Raw genomic sequence first — 23146 nt, 5'->3', positions numbered from 1 at the left:
TTGCTGAAGACAGTTTACTGTCAAAAGTCAAGACTGAGCACAGCAACAAGACACAGAGTAGTTATACTGCATCAACAAGGTCTCTCCCAGGCAGACATTACAATGCAGACAGGGGTTTCCAGATGTGCTGTCCAAGCTCTTGAAGAAGCACAAAGAAACGGGCAACGTTGAGTACCGTAGACACAGTGGTCGGCCAAGGAAACTTACTGCAGCAGATGAAAGACACATCATGCTTACTTCCCTTTGCAATCTGAAGATGTCCAGCAGTGCCATCAGCTCAGAATTGGCAGAAAACAGTGGGACCCTGGTAACACCCATCTACTGTCCAGAGAAGTCTGGTCAGAAGTGGCCTTCATGGAAGACCCGCAGCCAAAAGACCATATCTCCGTGGAAACAAGACCAATCGACTCAACTATGCACGAAAACACAGGAACTGGGGTGCAGAAAAATGGCAGCAGGTGCTCTGAACTGATAAGTCAAAATTTGAAATATTTGGCTGTAGCAGAAGGCAGGTTGTTCGCCGAAGGGCTGGAGAGTGGTACACACATGAGTGTCTGTAGGCAACAGTGAAGCATGGTGGAGGTTCCTTGCAAATTTGGGGCTGCATTTCTGCAAATGGAGTTGGGGAGGTTGGTCAGAATTAATGGTCTCCTCAATGCTAAGAAGTACAGGTAGATACTTATCCATCATGCAGGTAGGCTAGTGGGGCGGCAGGTAGCCTAGTGGTTAGAGCGGAGGGGCGGCAGGTAGACTAGTGGGGCGGCAGGTAGCCTAGTGGTTAGAGTGGAGGGGCGGCAGGTAGCCTAGTGGTTAGAGTGGAGGGGCGGCAGGTAGCCTAGTGGTTAGAGCGTTGGGCCAGTAACCGAAAGGTTGCTAGATTGAATCCCCGAGCTGACAAGGTAAAAATCAGTCGTTCTGCTCCTGAACAAGGCAGTTAACCCACTGTTCCTAGGCCGTCATTGTAAATAAGAATTTGTTCTTTACTGACTTGCCTAGTTAAAAAAAGGTTTAAAAGATCATCTTTAAATCATCATCTTTAAAAAATGCAATACCATCAGGGAGGAATCTGATTGGCCCCAAATGTATTCTGCAGCATGACAACGACCCCAAACATACAGCGAAGTCATTAAGAACTATCTTCAGCATAAAGAAGAAGAAGGAGTCCTGGAAGTGATGGTACGGCCCCCCCACAGAGCCCTGATCTCAACATCGTCGAGTCTGTCTGGGATTACATGGAGAAAGAGAAGCACCTGAGGCTGCCTAAATCCACAGAGGAACTGTGGTTAGTTAGCCAAGATGTTTGGGCTTGCCTGAAGAGTTCCTTCAAAAACTGTGTGCAAATATACCTAGAATAATTTATGCTGTTTTGAAGGCAAAGGGTGGTAATTGATAAATATAATCTATTAACGTGCCTATTTCTGAAAGCATTCTTACTTAACAGCATTTTTTCACACCCGCCTAAAACATTTGCACAGAACTGTAAATCTATTTGATTGGTCATGCTTATCGGTCTATAGGTGAATTTATATAATTTAGTGGATATAAATTGGTGCGTGTTTATGGTATATACAGTGGGGAGAACAAGTATTTGAGACACTGCCGATTTTGCAGGTTTTCCTACTTACAAAGCATGTAGAGGTCTGTAATTTTTATCATAGGTACACTTCAACTGTGAGAGACGGAATCTAAAACAAAAATCCAGAAAATCACATTGTATGATTTTTAAGTAATTAATTTGCATTTTATTGCATGACATAAGTATTTGATACATCAGAAAAGCAAAACTTAATATTTGGTACAGAAACCCTCTAACCCTAACCTCAGTTTCCCCATCACTACCAGTAACCTCTGTTTCCCCATCACTACCAGTAACCTCAGTTTCCCCATCAGTCCAGTAACCTCTGTTTCCCCATCACTACCAGTAACCTCTGTTTCCCCATCAGTCCAGTAACCTCTGTTTCCCCATCACTACCAGTAACCTCTGTTTCCCCATCACTACCAGTAATCTCTGTTTCCCCATCAGTCCAGTAACCTCTGTTTCCCCATCACTACCAGTAACCTCAGTTTTCCCATCAGTCCAGTAACCTCTGTTTCCCCATCAGTCCAGTAACCTCTGTTTCCCCATCACTACCAGTAACCTCAGTTTCCCCATCACTACCAGTAACCTCTGTTTCCCCATCACTACCAGTAACCTCAGTTTCCCCATCACTACCAGTAACCTCTGTTTCCCCATCAGTCCAGTAACCTCTGTTTCCCCATCACTACCAGTAACCTCTGTTTCCCCATCAGTCCAGTATACTCTGTTTCCCCATCACTACCAGTAACCTCTGTTTCCCCATCTGTCCAGTAACTTCTGTTTCCCCATCAGTCTAGTAACATCAGTTTCCCCATCACTACCAGTAACCTCTGTTTCCCCATCACTACCAGTAACCTCTGTTTCCCCATCACTACCAGTAATCTCTGTTTCCCCATCACTACCAGTAACCTCTGTTTCCCCATCAGTCCAGTAACCTCTGTTTCCCCATCACTACCAGTAACCTCTGTTTCCCCATCAGTCCAGTAACCTCTGTTTCCCCATCACTACCAGTAACCTCTGTTTCCCCATCAGTCCAGTATACTCTGTTTCCCCATCACTACCTGTAATCTCAGTTTCCCCATCACTACCAGTAACCTCTGTTTCCCCATCTGTCCAGTAACTTCTGTTTCCCCATCAGTCTAGTAACATCAGTTTCCCCATCACTACCAGTAACATCTATTTCCCCATCACTACCAGTAACCTCTGTTTCCCCATCACTACCAGTAGCCTAAGTTTCCCCATCACTACCAGTAACCTCTGTTTCCCCATCAGTCCAGTAACCTCTGTTTCCCCATCACTACCAGTAACATCTGTTTCCCCATCACTACCAGTAACCTCTGTTTCCCCATCACTACCAGTAACCTCTGTTTCCCCATCAGTCCAGTAACCTCTGTTTCCCCATCAGTCCAGTAACCTCTGTTTCCCCATCACTACCAGTAACCTCTGTTTCCCCATCACTACCAGTAACATCTGTTTCCCCATCACTACCAGTAACCTCTGTTTCCCCATCACTACCAGTAACATCTATTTCCCCATCACTACCAGTAACCTCTGTTTCCCCATCAGTCCAGTAACCTCTGTTTCCCCATCACTACCAGTAACATCTGTTTCCCCATCACTACCAGTAACCTCTGTTTCCCCATCAGTCCAGTAACCTCTGTTTCCCCATCAGTCCAGTAACCTCTGTTTCCCCATCAGTCCAGTAACCTCTGTTTCCCCATCACTACCAGTAACCTCTGTTTCCCCATCACTACCAGTAACCTCTGTTTCCCCATCACTACCAGTAACATCTGTTTCCCCATCACTACCAGTAACATCTATTTCCCCATCACTACCAGTAACCTCTGTTTCCCCATCAGTCCAGTAACCTCTGTTTCCCCATCACTACCAGTAACCTCTGTTTCCCCATCAGTCCAGTAACCTCTGTTTCCCCATCACTACCAGTAATCTCTGTTTCCCCATCACTACCAGTAACCTCTGTTTCCCCATCAGTCCAGTAACCTCTGTTTCCCCATCACTACCAGTAACCTCAGTTTTCCCATCAGTCCAGTAACCTCTGTTTCCCCATCAGTCCAGTAACCTCTGTTTCCCCATCACTACCAGTAACCTCAGTTTCCCCATCAGTCCAGTAACCTCTGTTTCCCCATCACTACCAGTAACCTCTGTTTCCCCATCACTACCAGTAACATCTATTTCCCCATCACTACCAGTAACCTCTGTTTCCCCATCAGTCCAGTAACCTCTGTTTCCCCATCACTACCAGTAACATCTGTTTCCCCATCACTACCAGTAACCTCTGTTTCCCCATCAGTCCAGTAACCTCTGTTTCCCCATCAGTCCAGTAACCTCTGTTTCCCCATCAGTCCAGTAACCTCTGTTTCCCCATCACTACCAGTAACCTCTGTTTCCCCATCACTACCAGTAACCTCTGTTTCCCCATCACTACCAGTAACATCTGTTTCCCCATCACTACCAGTAACATCTATTTCCCCATCACTACCAGTAACCTCTGTTTCCCCATCAGTCCAGTAACCTCTGTTTCCCCATCACTACCAGTAACCTCTGTTTCCCCATCAGTCCAGTAACCTCTGTTTCCCCATCACTACCAGTAATCTCTGTTTCCCCATCACTACCAGTAACCTCTGTTTCCCCATCAGTCCAGTAACCTCTGTTTCCCCATCACTACCAGTAACCTCAGTTTTCCCATCAGTCCAGTAACCTCTGTTTCCCCATCAGTCCAGTAACCTCTGTTTCCCCATCACTACCAGTAACCTCAGTTTCCCCATCAGTCCAGTAACCTCTGTTTCCCCATCACTACCAGTAACATCTGTTTCCCCATCACTACCAGTAACCTCTGTTTCCCCATCACTACCAGTAGCATCTGTTTCCCCATCTGTCCAGTAACTTCTGTTTCCCCATCAGTCTAGTAACATCAGTTTCCCCATCACTACCAGTAACATCTATTTCCCCATCACTACCAGTAACCTCTGTTTCCCCATCACTACCAGTAACCTAAGTTTCCCCATCACTACCAGTAACCTAAGTTTCCCCATCACTACCAGTAACCTAAGTTTCCCCATCACTACCAGTAACCTCTGTTTCCCCATCAGTCCAGTAACCTCTGTTTCCCCATCACTACCAGTAACCTCTGTTTCCCCATCAGTCCAGTAACCTCTGTTTCCCCATCACTACCAGTAACATCTGTTTCCCCATCACTACCAGTAACATCTGTTTCCCCATCACTACCAGTAACCTCTGTTTCCCCATCAGTCCAGTAACCTCTGTTTCCCCATCACTACCAGTAACATCTGTTTCCCCATCACTACCAGTAACCTCTGTTTCCCCATCACTACCAGTAACCTCTGTTTCCCCATCACTACCAGTAACCTCAGTTTCCCCATCACTACCAGTAACCTCTGTTTCCCCATCACTACCAGTAACATCTGTTTCCCCATCACTACCAGTAACCTCTGTTTCCCCATCACTACCAGTAACCTAAGTTTCCCCATCACTACCAGTAACATCTGTTTCCCCATCAGTCCAGTAACCTAAGTTTCCCCATCACTACCAGTAACATCTGTTTCCCCATCAGTCCAGTAACATCTGTTTCCCCATCACTACCAGTAACATCTGTTTCCCCATCACTACCAGTAACATCTGTTTCCCCATCACTACCAGTAACATCTGTTTCCCCATCAGTCTAGTAACATCAGTTTCCCCATCACTACCAGTAACCTCTATTTCCCCATCACTACCAGTAACATCTATTTCCCCATCACTACCAGTAACCTCTGTTTCCCCATCACTACCAGTAACCTCTGTTTCCCCATCACTACCAGTAACCTCTGTTTCCCCATCAGTCTAGTAACATCAGTTTCCCCATCACTACCAGTAACCTCTATTTCCCCATCACTACCAGTAACATCTATTTCCCCATCACTACCAGTAACCTCTGTTTCCCCATCACTACCAGTAACCTCTGTTTCCCCATCACTACCAGTAACCTCTGTTTCCCCATCACTACCAGTAACCTCAGTTTCCCCATCACTACCAGTAACCTCTGTTTCCCCATCAGTCCAGTAACCTCTGTTTCCCCATCAGTCCAGTAACCTCTGTTTCCCCATCAGTCCAGTAACCTCTGTTTCCCCATCACTACCAGTAACCTAAGTTTCCCCATCACTACCAGTAACCTCTGTTTCCCCATCAGTCCAGTAACCTCTGTTTCCCCATCAGTCCAGTAACCTCTGTTTCCCCATCAGTCCAGTAACCTCTGTTTCCCCATCACTACCAGTAACCTAAGTTTCCCCATCACTACCAGTAACCTCTGTTTCCCCATCAGTCCAGTAACCTCTGTTCCCCATCACTACCAGTAACATCTGTTTCCCCATCACTACCAGTAATCTCTGTTTCCCCATCAGTCTAGTAACCTCTGTTTCCCCATCACTACCAGTAACATCAGTTTCCCCATCACTACCAGTAATCTCTGTTTCCCCATCACCACCAGTAACCTCAGTTTCCCCATCACTACCAGTAACATCAGTTTCCCCATCACTACCAGTAATCTCTGTTTCCCCATCACCACCAGTAACCTCAGTTTCCCCATCACTACCACTTGCAAGCCGAAGAACACCATCCCAACCGTGAAGCACGGGGGTGGCAGCATCATGTTGTGGGGGTGCTTTGCTGCAGGAGGGACTGGTGCACTTCACAAAATAGATGGCATCATGAGGGGGGGAAATTATGTGGATATATTGAAGCAACATCTCAAGACATCAGTCAGGGAGTTAAAGCTTGGTTGCAAGTGGGTCTTCCAAATGGACAATGACCCCAAGCATACTTCCAAAGTTGTAACAAAATGGCTTAAGGACAATAAAGTCAAGGTATTGGAGTGGCCATCACAAAGCCCTGACCTCAATCCCATAGAAAATGTGTGGGCAGAACTGAAAAAGCGTGTGCGAGCAAGGAGGCCTACAAACCTGACTCAGTTACACCAGCTCTGTCAGGAGGAATGGGCCAAAATTCACCCAACTTATTGTGGGAAGCTTGTGGAAGGCTACCTGAAATGTTTGACACAAGTTAACCAATTTAAAGGCAATGCTACCAAATACTAATTGAGTGTATGTAAACTTCTGACGCACTGGGAATGTGATGAAAGAAATAAAAGCTGAAATAAATCATTCTCTCTACTATTATTCTGGCAGGGTAAAGTAACATGAGGTCATGTTACCCTGCCTTCGTGTACATATATTCCTCAAATACCTTATTATTATCTATCCTGATGCCTAGTCACTTTACCCTGGCTTCATGCACATATCTACCTCAAATACCTTATTATTATCTATCCTGATGCCTAGTCACCTTACCCTGCCTTCATGTACATATCTACCTCAAATACCTTATTATTATCTATCCTGATGCCTAGTCACTTTACCCTGCCTTCATGTACATTTCTACCGCAAACACCTTATTATTATCTATCCTGATGCATAGTCACTTTACCCTGCCTTCATGAACATATCTACCTCAAATACCTTATTATTATCTATCCTGATATCTAGTCACTTTACCCTGCCTTCATGAACATATCTACCTCAAATACCTTATTATTATCTATCCTGATATCTAGTCACTTTACCCTGCCTTCATGAACATATCTACCTCAAATACCTTATTATTATCTATCCTGATATCTAGTCACTTTACCCTGCCTTCATGAACATATCTACCTCAAATACCTTATTATTATCTATCCTGATATCTAGTCACTTTACCCTGCCTTCATGTACATATCTACCTCAAATACCTTATTATTATCTATCCTGATGCCTAGTCACTTTACCCTGCCTTCATGTACATATCTACCTCAAATACCTTATTATTATCTATCCTGATGCCTAGTCACTTTACCCTGCCTTCATGTACATATCTACCTCTAATACCTTATTATTATCTATCCTGATGCCTAGTCACTTTACCCTGCCTTCATGTACATATCTACCTCTAATACCTTATTATTATCTATCCTGATATCTAGTCACTTTACCCTGCCTTCATGTACATATCTACCTGAAATACCTCGTACCTCTGAACATTGATCTGGTACTTCCTGTATATAGCTCCACATTGATCTGGTACTGGTACTCCCTGTATATAGCTCCATATTGATCTAGTACTCCCTGTATATAGCTCCACATTGATCTGGTACTCCCTGTATATAGCTCCACATTGATCTGGTACTTCCTGTATATAGCTCTACATTGATCTGGTACTCCCTGTATATAGCTCCACATTGATCTGGTACTTCCTGTATATAGCTCTACATTGATCTGGTACTGGTACTCCCTGTAAATAGCTCCATATTGATCTGGTACTCCCTGTATATAGCTTCATATTGATCTGCTACTTCCTGTATATAGCTTCATATTGATCTGCTACTTCCTGTATATAGCTCAACGGTGATCTGGTACGAGTACTTCCTGTAAATAGCGTCACATTGATCTGGTTCTTCCTGTATATAGCTCCACATTGATCTGGTACTGGTACTCCCTGCAAATAGCTCCATATTGATCTGGTACTCCCTGTATATAGCTCCACATTGATCTGGTACTCCCTGTATATAGCTCCACATTGATCTGGTACAGGTACTTCCTGTATATAGCTCCACATCGATCTGGTACTCCCTGTATATAGCTCCACATTGATCTGGTACAGGTACTTCCTGTATATAGCTCCACATCGATCTGGTACTCCCTGTATATAGCTCCACATTGATCTGGTACAGGTACTTCCTGTATATAGCTCCACATTGATCTGGTACTGGTACTCCCTGTATATAGCTGTACATTGATCTGGTACTCCCTGTATATAGCTCCGCATTGATCTAGTACTGGTACTTCCTGTATATAGCTCCACATTGATCTGGTACTCCCTGTATATAGCTCCACATTGATCTGGTACTCCCTGTATATAGCTCCGCATTGATCTGGTACTGGTACTCCCTGTATATAGCTGTACATTGATCTGGTACTCCCTGTATATAGCTCCACATTGATCTGGTACTCCCTATATATAGCTCCGCATTGATCTGGTACTGGTACTCCCTGTATATAGCTGTACATTGATCTGGTACTCCCTGTATATAGCTCCGCATTGATCTGGTACTGGTACTCCCTGTATATAGCTGTACATTGATCTGGTACTCCCTGTATATAGCTCCACATTGATCTGGTACTGGTACTCCCTGTATATAGCTCCACATTGATCTGGTACTCCCTGTATATAGCTCCACATTGATCTGGTACTGGTACTCCCTGTATATAGCTCCATATTGATCTGGTACTCCCTGTATATAGCTCCACATTGATCTAGTACTGGTACTTCCTGTATATAGCTCCACATTGATCTAGTACTGGTACCTCCTGTATATAGCTCCATATTGATCTGGTACTCCCTGTATATAGCTCCACATTGATCTAGTACTGGTACTTCCTGTATATAGCTCCACATTGATCTGGTACTGGTACTTCCTGTATATAGCTCCATATTGATCTGGTACTCCCTGTATATAGCTCCACATTGATCTAGTACTGGTACTTCCTGTATATAGCTCCACATTGATCTGGTACTCCCTGTATATAGCTCCACATTGATCTGGTACTGTCACGCCCTGGCCTTAGTTATCTTTGTTTTCTGTAATATTTTGGTTAGGTCAGGGTGTGACAGGGGGGATGTTTGTGTGTATGTGTCTTGTCTTGGGTGGTTGTAGTGTCTAGGGTTGTTTTGGTAGAGTGTATAGGGTTGTGTTGAGTGTAGGTACTCCCTGTATATAGCTCCACATTGATCTGGTACTTCCTGTATATAGCTCTACATTGATCTGGTACTGGTACTCCCTGTAAATAGCTCCATATTGATCTGGTACTCCCTGTATATAGCTTCATATTGATCTGCTACTTCCTGTATATAGCTTCATATTGATCTGCTACTTCCTGTATATAGCTCAACGGTGATCTGGTACGAGTACTTCCTGTAAATAGCGTCACATTGATCTGGTTCTTCCTGTATATAGCTCCACATTGATCTGGTACTGGTACTCCCTGCAAATAGCTCCATATTGATCTGGTACTCCCTGTGTAAAGCTCCACATTGATCTGGTACAGGTACTTCCTGTATATAGCTCCACATCGATCTGGTACTCCCTGTATATAGCTCCACATTGATCTGGTACAGGTACTTCCTGTATATAGCTCCACATCGATCTGGTACTCCCTGTATATAGCTCCACATTGATCTGGTACAGGTACTTCCTGTATATAGCTCCACATTGATCTGGTACTGGTACTCCCTGTATATAGCTCCGCATTGATCTAGTACTGGTACTTCCTGTATATAGCTCCACATTGATCTGGTACTCCCTGTATATAGCTCCACATTGATCTGGTACTCCCTGTATATAGCTCCGCATTGATCTGGTACTGGTACTCCCTGTATATAGCTGTACATTGATCTGGTACTCCCTGTATATAGCTCCACATTGATCTGGTACTCCCTATATATAGCTCCGCATTGATCTGGTACTGGTACTCCCTGTATATAGCTGTACATTGATCTGGTACTCCCTGTATATAGCTCCGCATTGATCTGGTACTGGTACTCCCTGTATATAGCTGTACATTGATCTGGTACTCCCTGTATATAGCTCCACATTGATCTGGTACTGGTACTCCCTGTATATAGCTCCACATTGATCTGGTACTCCCTGTATATAGCTCCACATTGATCTGGTACTGGTACTCCCTGTATATAGCTCCATATTGATCTGGTACTCCCTGTATATAGCTCCACATTGATCTAGTACTGGTACTTCCTGTATATAGCTCCACATTGATCTAGTACTGGTACCTCCTGTATATAGCTCCATATTGATCTGGTACTCCCTGTATATAGCTCCACATTGATCTAGTACTGGTACTTCCTGTATATAGCTCCACATTGATCTGGTACTGGTACTTCCTGTATATAGCTCCATATTGATCTGGTACTCCCTGTATATAGCTCCACATTGATCTAGTACTGGTACTTCCTGTATATAGCTCCACATTGATCTGGTACTCCCTGTATATAGCTCCACATTGATCTGGTACTGTCACGCCCTGGCCTTAGTTATCTTTGTTTTCTGTAATATTTTGGTTAGGTCAGGGTGTGACAGGGGGGATGTTTGTGTGTATGTGTCTTGTCTTGGGTGGTTGTAGTGTCTAGGGTTGTTTTGGTAGAGTGTATAGGGTTGTGTTGAGTGTAGGTGTCTAGGTATGTCTATGGTTGCCTGAATGGTTCTCAATCAGAGACAGCTGTCATTCATTGTCTCTGATTGGGAGCCATATTTAAGGCAGCCATAGGCATTGGGCTGTTGTGGGTAATTGTCTACGTGATGTTGCATGTTTGCACTCAGTATTATAGTGGTCACGGTTTGTTATTTTGTATTGTTTGTTAAGTGTTCTTCGTTATTAAAAAGAAGAATGTATTTCTCTCACGCTGCGCCTTGGTCTCCTCACTACGACGATCGTGACAGGTACTCCCTGTATATAGCTCTACATTGATCTGGTACTTCCTGTATATAGCTCTACATTGATCTGGTACTCCCTGTATATAGCTCTACATTGATCTGGTACTTCCTGTATATAGCTCCACATTGATCTGGTACTCCCTGTATATAGCTCCACATTGATCTGGTACTTCCTGTATATAGCTCCACATTGATCTGGTACTGGTACTTCCTGTATATAGCTCTACATTGATCTGGTACTGGTACTCCCTTTATATAGCTCCACATTGATCTGGTACTTCCTGTATATAGCTCTACATTGATCTGGTACTGGTATTCCCTGTATATAGCTCCACATTGATCTGGTACTGGTATTCCCTGTATATAGCTCCACATTGATCTGGTACTGGTACTTCCTGTATATAGCTCCACATTGATCTGGTACTGGTATTCCCTGTATATAGCTCCACATTGATCTGGTACTGGTACTTCCTGTATACAGCTCTACGTTGATCTGGTACTTCCTGTATATAGCTCCACATTGATCTGGTACTTCCTGTATATAGCTCCACATTGATCTGGTACTGGTACTTCCTGTATATAGCTCTACATTGATCTGGTACTGGTACTCCCTGTATATAGCTCCACATTGATCTGGTACTTCCTGTATATAGCTTTACATTGATCTGGTACTTCCTGTATATTGCTCCACATTGATCTGGTACTTCCTGTATATTGCTCCACATTGATCTGGTACTTCCTGTATATTGCTCCACATTGATCTGGTACTTCCTGTATATAGCTCCACATTGATCTGGCACTCCCTGTATATAGCTCTATATTTATCTGGTACTTCCTATATATAGCTCCACATTGATCTGGTACTGGTACTCCCTGTATATAGCTCTACATTGATCTGGTACTCCCTGTATATAGCTCCACATTGATCTGGTACTGCTACTTCCTGTATATAGCTCCACATTGATCTGGCACTCCCTGTATATAGCTCTATATTTATCTGGTACTTCCTGTATATAGCTCTACATTGATCTGGTACTCCCTGTATATAGCTCTACATTGATCTGGTACTCCCTGTATATGGTACTGGTATTCCCTGTATATAGCTCCACATTGATCTGGTACTGGTACTTCCTGTATATAGCTCTACATTGATCTGGTACTGGTACTTCCTGTATATAGCTCTACATTGATCTGGTACTAGTACTTCCTGTATATAGCTCCACAATGATATGGTACTGGTATTCCCTGTATATAGTTCTACATTGATCTGGTACTAGTACTTCCTGTATATAGCTCCACATTGATCTGGTACTCCCTGTATATAGCTCCACATTGATCTGGTACTCCCTGTTTTTAGCTCCACATTGATCTGGTACTTCCTGTATATAGCTCCACATTGATCTGGTACTTCCTGTATATAGCTCCACATTGAGCTGGTACTCCCTGTATATAGCTCTACATTGATCTGGTACTGGTACTTCCTGTATATAGCTCCACATTGAGCTGGTACTCCCTGTATATAGTTCCACATTGATCTGGTACTGGTACTCCCTGTATAGCTCTACATTGATCTGGTACTAGTACTACCTGTATATAGCTCTACATTGATCTGGTACTAGTACTTCCTGTATATAGCTCTACATTGATCTAGTACTAGTACTTCCTGTATATAGCTCTACATTAATCTGGTACTAGTACTTCCTGTATATAGCTCCACATGGATCTGGTACGTCCTGTATATAGCTCTACATTGATCTGGTTCTAGTACTTCCTGTATATAGCTCTACATTGATCTGTTATTCCCTGTATATAGCTCCATAATGATATGGTACTGGTATTCCCTGTATATAGCTCCACATTGATCTGGTACTGGTACTTCCTGTATATAGCTCTACATTGATCTGGTACTGGTACTTCCTGTATATAGCTCTACATTGATCTGGTACTAGTACTTCCTGTATATAGCTCCACAATGATATGGTACTGGTATTCCCTGTATATAGTTCTACATTGATCTGGTACTAGTACTTCCTGTATATAGCTCCACATTGATCTGGTACTCCCTGTATATAGCTCCACATTGATCTGGTACTCCCTGTTTTTAGCTCCACATTGATCTGGTACTTCCTGTATATAGCTCCACATTGATCTGGTACTTCCTGTATATAGCTCTACATTGATCTGGTACTTCCTGTATATAGCTCTACATTGATCTGGTAATAGTACTTCCTGTATATAGCTCTACATTGATCTGGTACTAGTACTTTCTGTATATAGATCCATTGTGTATTTTTTTTAATTCCTCGTGTTACTATTTTTTTTAGTTTTTTCAGTACTATTTTTAAACTCTGCATCGCTTCAACAAGCATTTCACGATAAAGTCTATACCAGTTGTATTCAACATATGTGACAAATACAGTTTGATTTGGTGTGTGTGTGTCTCACTTACCGGTGATAAGGCTGGCCGCAGCAGACTGGAGCAAACACACAACCACCAGATTCACCATCTGGTCCTTCCTCCTTCTCTTCTTTACCTCCATCAGAGAACTGACCAACTGAAGCCCCGAAGTCAGATACACAGGCTTTAACAACGCACTACTGTACAGGCTACCAACTACTCAAGATAAAAGAGACCAGGCTTACTACAGAGAGACTCTCCCTACACACACTGAACCACTGGTAGAGAGAGAGTGGATGTAATCTTTTAAGAGTAGTTTTAATGATGAGGAGGGGGATGTTAGTTATTGATCGGAGAAGAAGGAGTGATCTAATCAGCAGAGTGCTACTGGTTCTAAACGCTGACTAGACTACAGACACACTACTGACAGTAGTTTAACTGCTATTGTAGCGTCTGTCAGCAGACTGGGATGCGACAACTAACGAGGAGGAGATTTTTTGTCACTGATCATTTGGACAAAACGAGCGTCTGATGTAATATGCTGGTAAAGTTATGACATTATAAGCACTGAACATGTAAACAAACAAGCTATTGGTTACAAATATTCAGTTGTAACGTTAATCATACTTTATGTGATAATATCCGAGAAGCCGGTGTTTGGAGGATATATTGAAACGCGACCCAGTCGTTCGTTCTACATGTTCCGTTGCCATACTGGCTGGCAACATTCTTCTCCCTTGCTTGCTAGCTAGCCTTTACAGCCCCGGGCTAGTAACAGTAACAGGCTAGCCAACTACGGCTAACTTACAGTGCCGACAGAATAACAACAGGAGCTGCATTTGTTTAAGCTTTTTTCTAGTGACATTTATTTGGATAAATCCATAACAATGAGCTAATGAGGCGTGATTTCACCTGGCGTAGAAAATGTGCTCACTCGTCAGGACACTGTTGTTCAGAGGAGCTAGCCAACCACACAGCCAACCACACAGCTAACACAATCACTTCAAACTGAAGCTGGAAAGACTGCAAACTAGCTGCACCTCTTTTCATTTGATCTTTTCTCAATATACATTTCTTTGTCCATAAACATGATGCCAGCTAATGAATGATTTAGACTGTCTGAGATACGCTGCCTGCCTGTCTCGTCCCGACTCCCGACCCCGACATGTTCATTACTATGGAACAGCTGGAGATCCAATCTGAATATTGGAACAATGTTGCAGATGTCAGAGACAGACGGTTTTATACAATATATAAATATAAAATATATAATATATATATATACAAATCTCCTCTGTTGAACACTAAATGTTAGTCAAAAAGAAATGTGAGTGGCTAGATGTTTTTTATAGTGGAGATCAAGTTTATAAATTGCCTGGCTGGGCTGATGAGACAGTGGATTGCGCAGTCAGATGGAAGAGAGTAAATGGGCATTTGAACGTCATAGATTTAGCCGGTGGCAACTTGGGGATTAGAACTTTTAACCAATCAGCATTAGACCCGTTGTATAAATAGAAATTAACTTGAACCAATGTCTTTGTGTTAGAGACCTCAGAAAGCTCAGGCTTAAACTCACATTCACCAGCTCTGCGTTATAGTGTCAAAATACGTTAGTTGATCACCAAATATCAAGTTTTGCTGAGCAACTATTTTCATTTACTTACGGTCAAAAAATCAAATTGTACAAGCAACCTTAAAAATTCCTATTTGTCAAATCAATCATTACTGCCACGCACAGGTTGGACGTCTACAACAGCTCAATACGCTGGGAGGTGCCACAGGTTGGATGTCTACAACAGCTCAATAAGCTGGGAGGTGCCACAGGTTGGAAGTCTACAACAGCTCAATAAGCTGGGAGGTGCCACAGGTTGGACGTCTACAACAGCTCAATACGCTGGGAGGTGCCACAGGTTGGAAGTCTACAACAGCTCAATAAGCTGGGAGGTGCCACAGGTTGGAAGTCTACAACAGCCCAATAAGCTGGGAGGTGCCACAGGTTGGAAGTCTACAACAGCTCAATACGCTGGGAGGTGCCACAGGTTGGAAGTCTACAACAGCTCAATACGCTGGGAGGTGCCACAGGTTGGATGTCTACAACAGCTCAATAAGCTGGGAGGTGCCACAGGCAGGAAGTCTACAACAGCTCAATACGCTGGGAGGTGCCACAGGTTGGAAGTCTACAACAGCTCAATACGCTGGGAGGTGCCACAGGTTGGAAGTCTACAACAGCTCAATACGCTGGGAGGTGCCACAGGTTGGAAGTCTACAACAGCTCAATAAGCTGGGAGGTGCCACAGGTTGGAAGTCTACAACAGCTCAATAAGCTGGGAGGTGCCACAGGTTGGATGTCTACAACAGCTCAATACGCTGGGAGGTGCCACAGGTTGGATGTCTACAACAGCTCAATAAGCTGGGAGGTGCCACAGGTTGGAAGTCTACAACAGCTCAATAAGCTGGGAGGTGCCACAGGTTGGAAGTCTACAACAGCCCAATAAGCTGGGAGGTGCCACAGGTTGGAAGTCTACAACAGCTCAATACGCTGGGAGGTGCCACAGGTTGGAAGTCTACAACAGCTCAATAAGCTGGGAGGTGCCACAGGCTGGAAGTCTACAACAGCTCAATACGCTGGGAGGTGCCACAGGTTGGAAGTCTACAACAGCTCAATACGCTGGGAGGTGCCACAGGTTGGAAGTCTACAACAGCTCAATACGCTGGGAGGTGCCACAGGTTGGATGTCTACAACAGCTCAATAAGCTGGGAGGTGCCACAGGCAGGAAGTCTACAACAGCTCAATACGCTGGGAGGTGCCACAGGTTGGAAGTCTACAACAGCTCAATACGCTGGGAGGTGCCACAGGTTGGAAGTCTACAACAGCTCAATACGCTGGGAGGTGCCACAGGTTGGATGTCTACAACAGCTCAATAAGCTGGGAGGTGCCACAGGCAGGAAGTCTACAACAGCTCAATACGCTGGGAGGTGCCACAGGTTGGAAGTCTACAACAGCTCAATAAGCTGGGAGGTGCCACAGGTTGGAAGTCTACAACAGCTCAATACGCTGGGAGGTGCCACAGGTTGGAAGTCTACAACAGCTCAATAAGCTGGGAGGTGCCACAGGTTGGAAGTCTACAACAGCTCAATAAGCTGGGAGGTGCCACAGGTTGGAAGTCTACAACAGCTCAATACGCTGGGAGGTGCCACAGGTTGGATGTCTACAACAGCCCAATAAGCTGGGAGGTGCCACAGGTTGGAAGTCTACAACAGCTCAATAAGCTGGGAGGTGCCACAGGTTGGATGTCTACAACAGCTCAATAAGCTGGGAGGTGCCACAGGTTGGAAGTCTACAACAGCTCAATAAGCTGGGAGGTGCCACAGGTTGGATGTCTACAACAGCTCAATACGCTGGGAGGTGCCACAGGTTGGAAGTCTACAACAGCTCAATAAGCTGGGAGGTGCCACAGGTTGGAAGTCTACAACAGCTCAATAAGCTGGGAGGTGGCACAGGTTGGATGTCTACAACAGCTCAATACGCTGGGAGGTGCCACAGGTTGGAAGTCTACAACAGCTCAATACGCTGGGAGGTGCCACAGGTTGGAAGTCTACAACAGCTCAATACGCTGGGAGGTGCCACAGGTTGGATGTCTACAACAGCTCAATAAGCTGGGAGGTGCCACAGGCAGGAAGTCTACAACAGCTCAATACGCTGGGAGGTGCCACAGGTTGGAAGTCTACAACAGCTCAATAAGCTGGGAGGTGCCACAGGTTGGAAGTCTACAACAGCTCAATACGCTGGGAGGTGCCACAGGTTGGAAGTCTACAACAGCTCAATAAGCTGGGAGGTGCCACAGGTTGGAAGTCTACAACAGCTCAATAAGCTGGGAGGTGCCACAGGTTGGATGTCTACAACAGCTCAATACGCTGGGAGGTGCCACAGGTTGGATGTCTACAACAGCTCAATACGCTGGGAGGTGCCACAGGTTGGATGTCTACAACAGCCCAATAAGCTGGGAGGTGCCACAGGTTGGAAGTCTACAACAGCTCAATACGCTGGGAGGTGCCACAGGTTGGAAGTCTACAACAGCTCAATAAGCTGGGAGGTGCCACAGGTTGGAAGTCTACAACAGCTCAATACGCTGGGAGGTGCCACAGGTTGGAAGTCTACAACAGCTCAATAAGCTGGGAGGTGCCACAGGTTGGAAGTCTACAACAGCTCAATAAGCTGGGAGGTGCCACAGGTTGGATGTCTACAACAGCTCAATACGCTGGGAGGTGCCACAGGTTGGATGTCTACAACAGCTCAATACGCTGGGAGGTGCCACAGGTTGGATGTCTACAACAGCCCAATAAGCTGGGAGGTGCCACAGGTTGGAAGTCTACAACAGCTCAATAAGCTGGGAGGTGCCACAGGTTGGATGTCTACAACAGCTCAATAAGCTGGGAGGTGCCACAGGTTGGAAGTCTACAACAGCTCAATAAGCTGGGAGGTGCCACAGGTTGGATGTCTACAACAGCCCAATAAGCTGGGAGGTGCCACAGGTTGGAAGTCTACAACAGCTCAATAAGCTGGGAGGTGCCACAGGTTGGATGTCTACAACAGCTCAATAAGCTGGGAGGTGCCACAGGTTGGAAGTCTACAACAGCTCAATAAGCTGGGAGGTGCCACAGGTTGGATGTCTACAACAGCCCAATACGCTGGGAGGTGCCACAGGTTGGATGTCTACAACAGCTCAATAAGCTGGGAGGTGCCACAGGTTGGAAGTCTACAACAGCTCAATACGCTGGGAGGTGCCACAGGTTGGAAGTCTACAACAGCTCCAACCTAAGTGTATGTAAACTTCCGACTTCAACTGTATACACACACACATACACACTTAATCCAAAAATATATTTTGGGGATTGGTAATGATGCAGACAACTATATTGATGAAAGCTACAATCTACCCCCCCCCCAAAAAAAAAACACAGTTTAGGGAAAGGCCTTTCCTGTTTCAGCATGACACAAAGCGTGGTCAATGCAGAAATCGTTTGTAGAGATCGGTGTGGAAGTACTTGACTGGCCTGCACAAAGCCCTGACCTTAATCCCATCGAACACCTTTGGGATGAATTGGAACGCCGACTTCGAGCCAGGCTTAATCGCCCAACATCAGTGCCCGACCTCACTAATGCTCTTGTGGCTGAATGAAAGCAAGTTTTTGCAGCAATGTTCCAACATCAAGTGGATATAAGATATGGATCATTTACCGTTAACTCGGACACCAGCCATTCTCAGCTTGGTCAATACATGCCAGTCTGCACAGCGCGATATCAACCCAGAGAATATCGGACTGCTTTTTCTCTACCAAATCTCCAGATTACTACCGCAAGCTCTGGACCTTTACACCGGATCAGATAGCTAGCTGCAATCTGAGTCGCTACTCCTGGCTAACGTCTCTGTCCCGAAGCAAGCAACAGTTAGCCTTGAGCTAGCCTCGAGCTAGGCCAATCTCCCGGCTAGCCGAAGAGGTCCTCCGGCTAATTCTTGTGCTACAATACATATTTTGCCAATTGGCCTGGACCTTTTTTTGCCGACACAGAGCCCTGCCTATCCATCACAACTGGTCTAAATCAGCTACAAGCTAATTTAGCCATTTTTTGCCGCTGCTAGCAGCTTTTACCTTCTGCACAGACACCAGCCCTGTTATTAGCCTGGATATTACTCACCAATTTACCAGCATCGGACTGTCTCTCGACAACAACGCCGGATTCCTGCCGTAATCCCTGAGCCACTACTTCTGATCCTCACAGCTAGCTTGCAGCTAGCGCAGCTAGCGCCACTGCCACGAAGCTAGCACCAGTTAGCAAACACAATTCTACAATTCACAACCTCTCTTTCGCCATCGCCATCCGGCTTGGATTCTCTGTCGACACGACCACGTCTGGTCTGCAGACGAATACCCCACCCGCTGTGCCCTCAACCGGCCTCCGTCTGAGCAGACCCCCTCCGTCTGAGCAGACCACCCCCCGGGCTACTAACTTTAAACGCCGCGTGCTAGCTTAGTGGAGGCCTCCCTGCTCCATCTACGGCTGCCCCCTGGACACTATGATCACTTGGCTACATAGCTGATGCCTGCTTGACTGTCCATTAATTCACGGTACTCCATTCTGTTTATTTGTGTTTTATCTGTCGGCTCTGTGCTTTAACTCAGGATCTGTGTGTAGTTAATCCGACCCTCTCTGCCTAGTCGTCGCCATTTTTACCTGTTGTTGCTGTGTTAGACTAGCACCCTGTTATTGCTGCTGTTATCTTACCTGTTGTTTTAGCTAGCTCTCCCAATCAAGACCTGCAATCACTTTATGCCTTATTGTATGTCTCTCTCAAATATCAATATGCCTTGCATACTGTTGTTCAGGCTAGTTATCATTATCATTGTTTTGGTTTGCAATGGACCCCGTAGTTCCACTCTCCGTACCTCTGATACCTCCTTTGTCCCACCCCCCACACATGCGGTGACCTCACCCATTGAGACCAGCATGTCCAGAGATACAACCTCTCTTATCATCACCCAGTGCCTGGGCTTGCCTCCGCTGTACCCGTGCCCCACCATACCCCTGTCTGCACATTATGCCCAGAATCTATTCTACCACGCCCATAAATCTGCTCCTTTTATTCTTTGTCCCCAACGCTCTAGGCGACCAGTTTTGATAGCCTTTAGCCGCACCCTCATCCTACTACTCCTCTGTTCCTCGGGTGATGTGGAGGTAAACCCAGGCCCTGCATGTCCCCAGTCACCCTCATTTGTTGACTTCTGTGATCGAAAAAGCCTTGGCCTCATGCATGTCAACATCAGAAGCCTCCTCCCTAAGTTTGCCTTACTCACCGCTTTAGCACACTCTGCCAACCCTGATGTCCTTGCCGTGTCCGAATCCTGGCTTAGGAAGGCCACCAAAAATTCTGGGATTTCCATACCCAACTATAACACTTTCCGTCAAGATAGAACTGCCAAAGGGGGAGGAGTTGCAATCTACTGCAGAGATAGCCTGCAAAGTTCTGTCATACTTTCCAGGTCTATGCCCAAACAGTTCGAACTTCTAATTTTAAAAATTAATCTCTCCAGAAATAAGTCTCTCACTGTTGCCGCCTGCTACCGACCCCCCTCAGCTCCCAGCTGTGCCCTGGACACCATCTGTGAATTGATCGCTCCCCATCTAGCTTCAGAGTTTGTTCTGTTAGGTGACCTAAACTGGGATATGCTTAACACCCCGGCAGTCCTACAATCCAAGCTTGATGCCCTCAATCTCACACAAATCATCAAGGAACCCACCAGGTACAACCCTAAATCCGTAAACATGGGCACCCTAATAGACATTATCCTGACCAACCTGCCCTCCAAATACACCTCTGCTGTCTTCAATCAAGATCTCAGCGATCACTGCCTCATTGCCTGTATCCGCCACGGGTCCGCGGTCAAACGACCACCCCTCATCACTGTCAAACGCTCCCTAAAACACTTCTGCGAGCAGGCCTTTCTAATCGACCTGGCCCGGGTACCCTGGAAGGATATTGACCTCATCCCGTCAGTTGAGGATGCCTGGTCATTCTTTAAAAGTTACTTCCTCACCATATTAGACAAGCATGCTCCGTTCAAAAAATGCAGAACCAAGAACAGATATAGCCCTTGGTTCACTCCAGACCTGACTGCCCTCGACCAGCACAAAAACATCCTGTGGCGAACTGCAATAGCATCGAAGAGCCCCCGCGATATGCAACTGTTCAGGGAAGTCAGGAACCAATACACGCAGTCAGTCAGGAAAGCAAAGGCCAGCTTTTTCAAGCAGAAATTTGCATCCTGTAGCTCTAACTCCAAAAAGTTCTGGGATACTGTAAAGTCCATGGAAAACAAGAGCACCTCCTCCCAGCTGCCCACTGCACTGAGGCTAGGTAACACGGTCACCACTGATAAGTCCGTGATAATCGAAAACTTCAACAAACATTTCTCAATGGCTGGCCATGCCTTCCTCCTGGCGACTCCAACCTTGGCCAACAGCCCCGCCCCCCCCGCTGCTACTCGCCCAAGCCTCCCCAGCTTCTCCTTTACCCATATCCAGATAGCAGATGTTCTGAAAGAGCTGGAAAACCTGGACCCATACAAATCAGCTGGGCTTGACAATCTGGACCCCCTATTTCTGAAACCGCCATTGTCGCACCCCCTATTACCAGCCTGTTCAACCTCTCCTTCGTATCATCTGAGATCCCCAAGGATTGGAAAGCTGCCGCGGTCATCCCCCTCTTCAAAGGGGGAGACACCCTGGACCCAAACTGTTACAGACCTATATCCATCCTGCCCTGCCTATCTAAGGTCTTCGAAAGCCAAATCAACAAACAGATCACTGACCATCTCGAATCCCACCGTACCTTCTCCGCTATGCAATCCGGTTTCCGAGCCGTTCACGGGTGCACCTCAGCCACGCTCAAGGTACTAAACGATATCATAACCGCCATCGATAAAAGACATTACTGTGCAGCCGTCTTCATCGACCTGGCCAAGGCTTTCGACTCTGTCAATCACCATATTCTTATCGGCAGACTCAGTAGCCTCGGTTTTTCTAATGACTGCCTTGCCTGGTTCACCAACTACTTTGCAGACAGAGTTCAGTGTGTCAAATCGGAGGGCATGTTGTCCGGTCCTCTGGCAGTCTCTATGGGGGTACCACAGGGTTCAATTCTCGGGCCGACTCTTTTCTCTGTATACATCAATGATGTTGCTCTTGCTGCGGGCGATTCCCTGATCCACCTCTACGCAGACGACACCATTCTATATACTTCCGGCCCTTCCTTGGACACTGTGCTATCTAACCTCCAAACGAGCTTCAATGCCATACAACACTCCTTCCGTGGCCTCCAACTGCTCTTAAACGCTAGTAAAACCAAATGCATGCTTTTCAACCGTTCGCTGCCTGCACCCGCACGCCCGACTAGCATCACCACCCTGGACGGTTCCGACCTAGAATATGTGGACATCTATAAGTACCTAGGTGTCTGGCTAGACTGCAAACTCTCCTTCCAGACTCATATCAAACATCTCCAATCCAAAATCAAATCAAGAATCGGCTTTCTATTCCGCAACAAAGCCTCCTTCACTCACGCCGCCAAACTTACCCTAGTAAAACTGACTATCCTACCGATCCTCGACTTCGGCGATGTCATCTACAAAATAGCTTCCAATACTCTACTCAGCAAACTGGATGCAGTTTATCACAGTGCCATTCGTTTTGTTACTAAAGCACCTTATACGACCCACCACTGCGACCTGTATGCCCTAGTCGGCTGGCCCTCGCTACATGTTCGTCGTCAGACCCACTGGCTCCAGGTCATCTACAAGGCTATGCTAGGTAAAGTGCCGCCTTATCTCAGTTCACTGGTCACGATGGCTACACCCACCCGCAGCACGCGCTCCAGCAGGTGTATCTCACTGATCATCCCTAAAGCCAAAACCTCATTTGGACGCCTTTCCTTCCAGTTCTCTGCTGCCTGCGACTGGAACGAATTGCAAAAATCTCTGAAGTTGGAGACTTTTATCTCCCTCAACAACTTTAAAAATCTGCTATCCGAGCAGCTAACCGATCGCTGCAGCTGTA

General features: G+C 45.6%; 1 protein-coding gene across 1 annotated transcript in view; it reads right to left on the bottom strand.

The window, feature by feature from the left end:
- The window catches only part of layna (layilin a), a 37268-nt gene extending 23177 nt beyond the window's left edge, over positions 1-14091 (bottom strand). The window contains exon 1 of the mRNA XM_071362925.1: positions 13585-14091. Within this exon, the coding sequence (XP_071219026.1) occupies positions 13585-13675 (91 nt within the window). The 5' untranslated portion in view covers positions 13676-14091. The remainder of the gene's footprint in view (positions 1-13584) is intronic.
- Between the last annotated feature and the right edge of the window lie 9055 nt (positions 14092-23146).

The sequence above is a fragment of the Salvelinus alpinus genome, chromosome 24 (genome assembly GCF_045679555.1).
Source record: "Salvelinus alpinus chromosome 24, SLU_Salpinus.1, whole genome shotgun sequence".
Taxonomy (NCBI): domain Eukaryota; kingdom Metazoa; phylum Chordata; class Actinopteri; order Salmoniformes; family Salmonidae; genus Salvelinus; species Salvelinus alpinus.
Note: the sequence above shows the minus strand (reverse complement) of the source record. Positions and strands in the feature narration are given on the sequence as shown.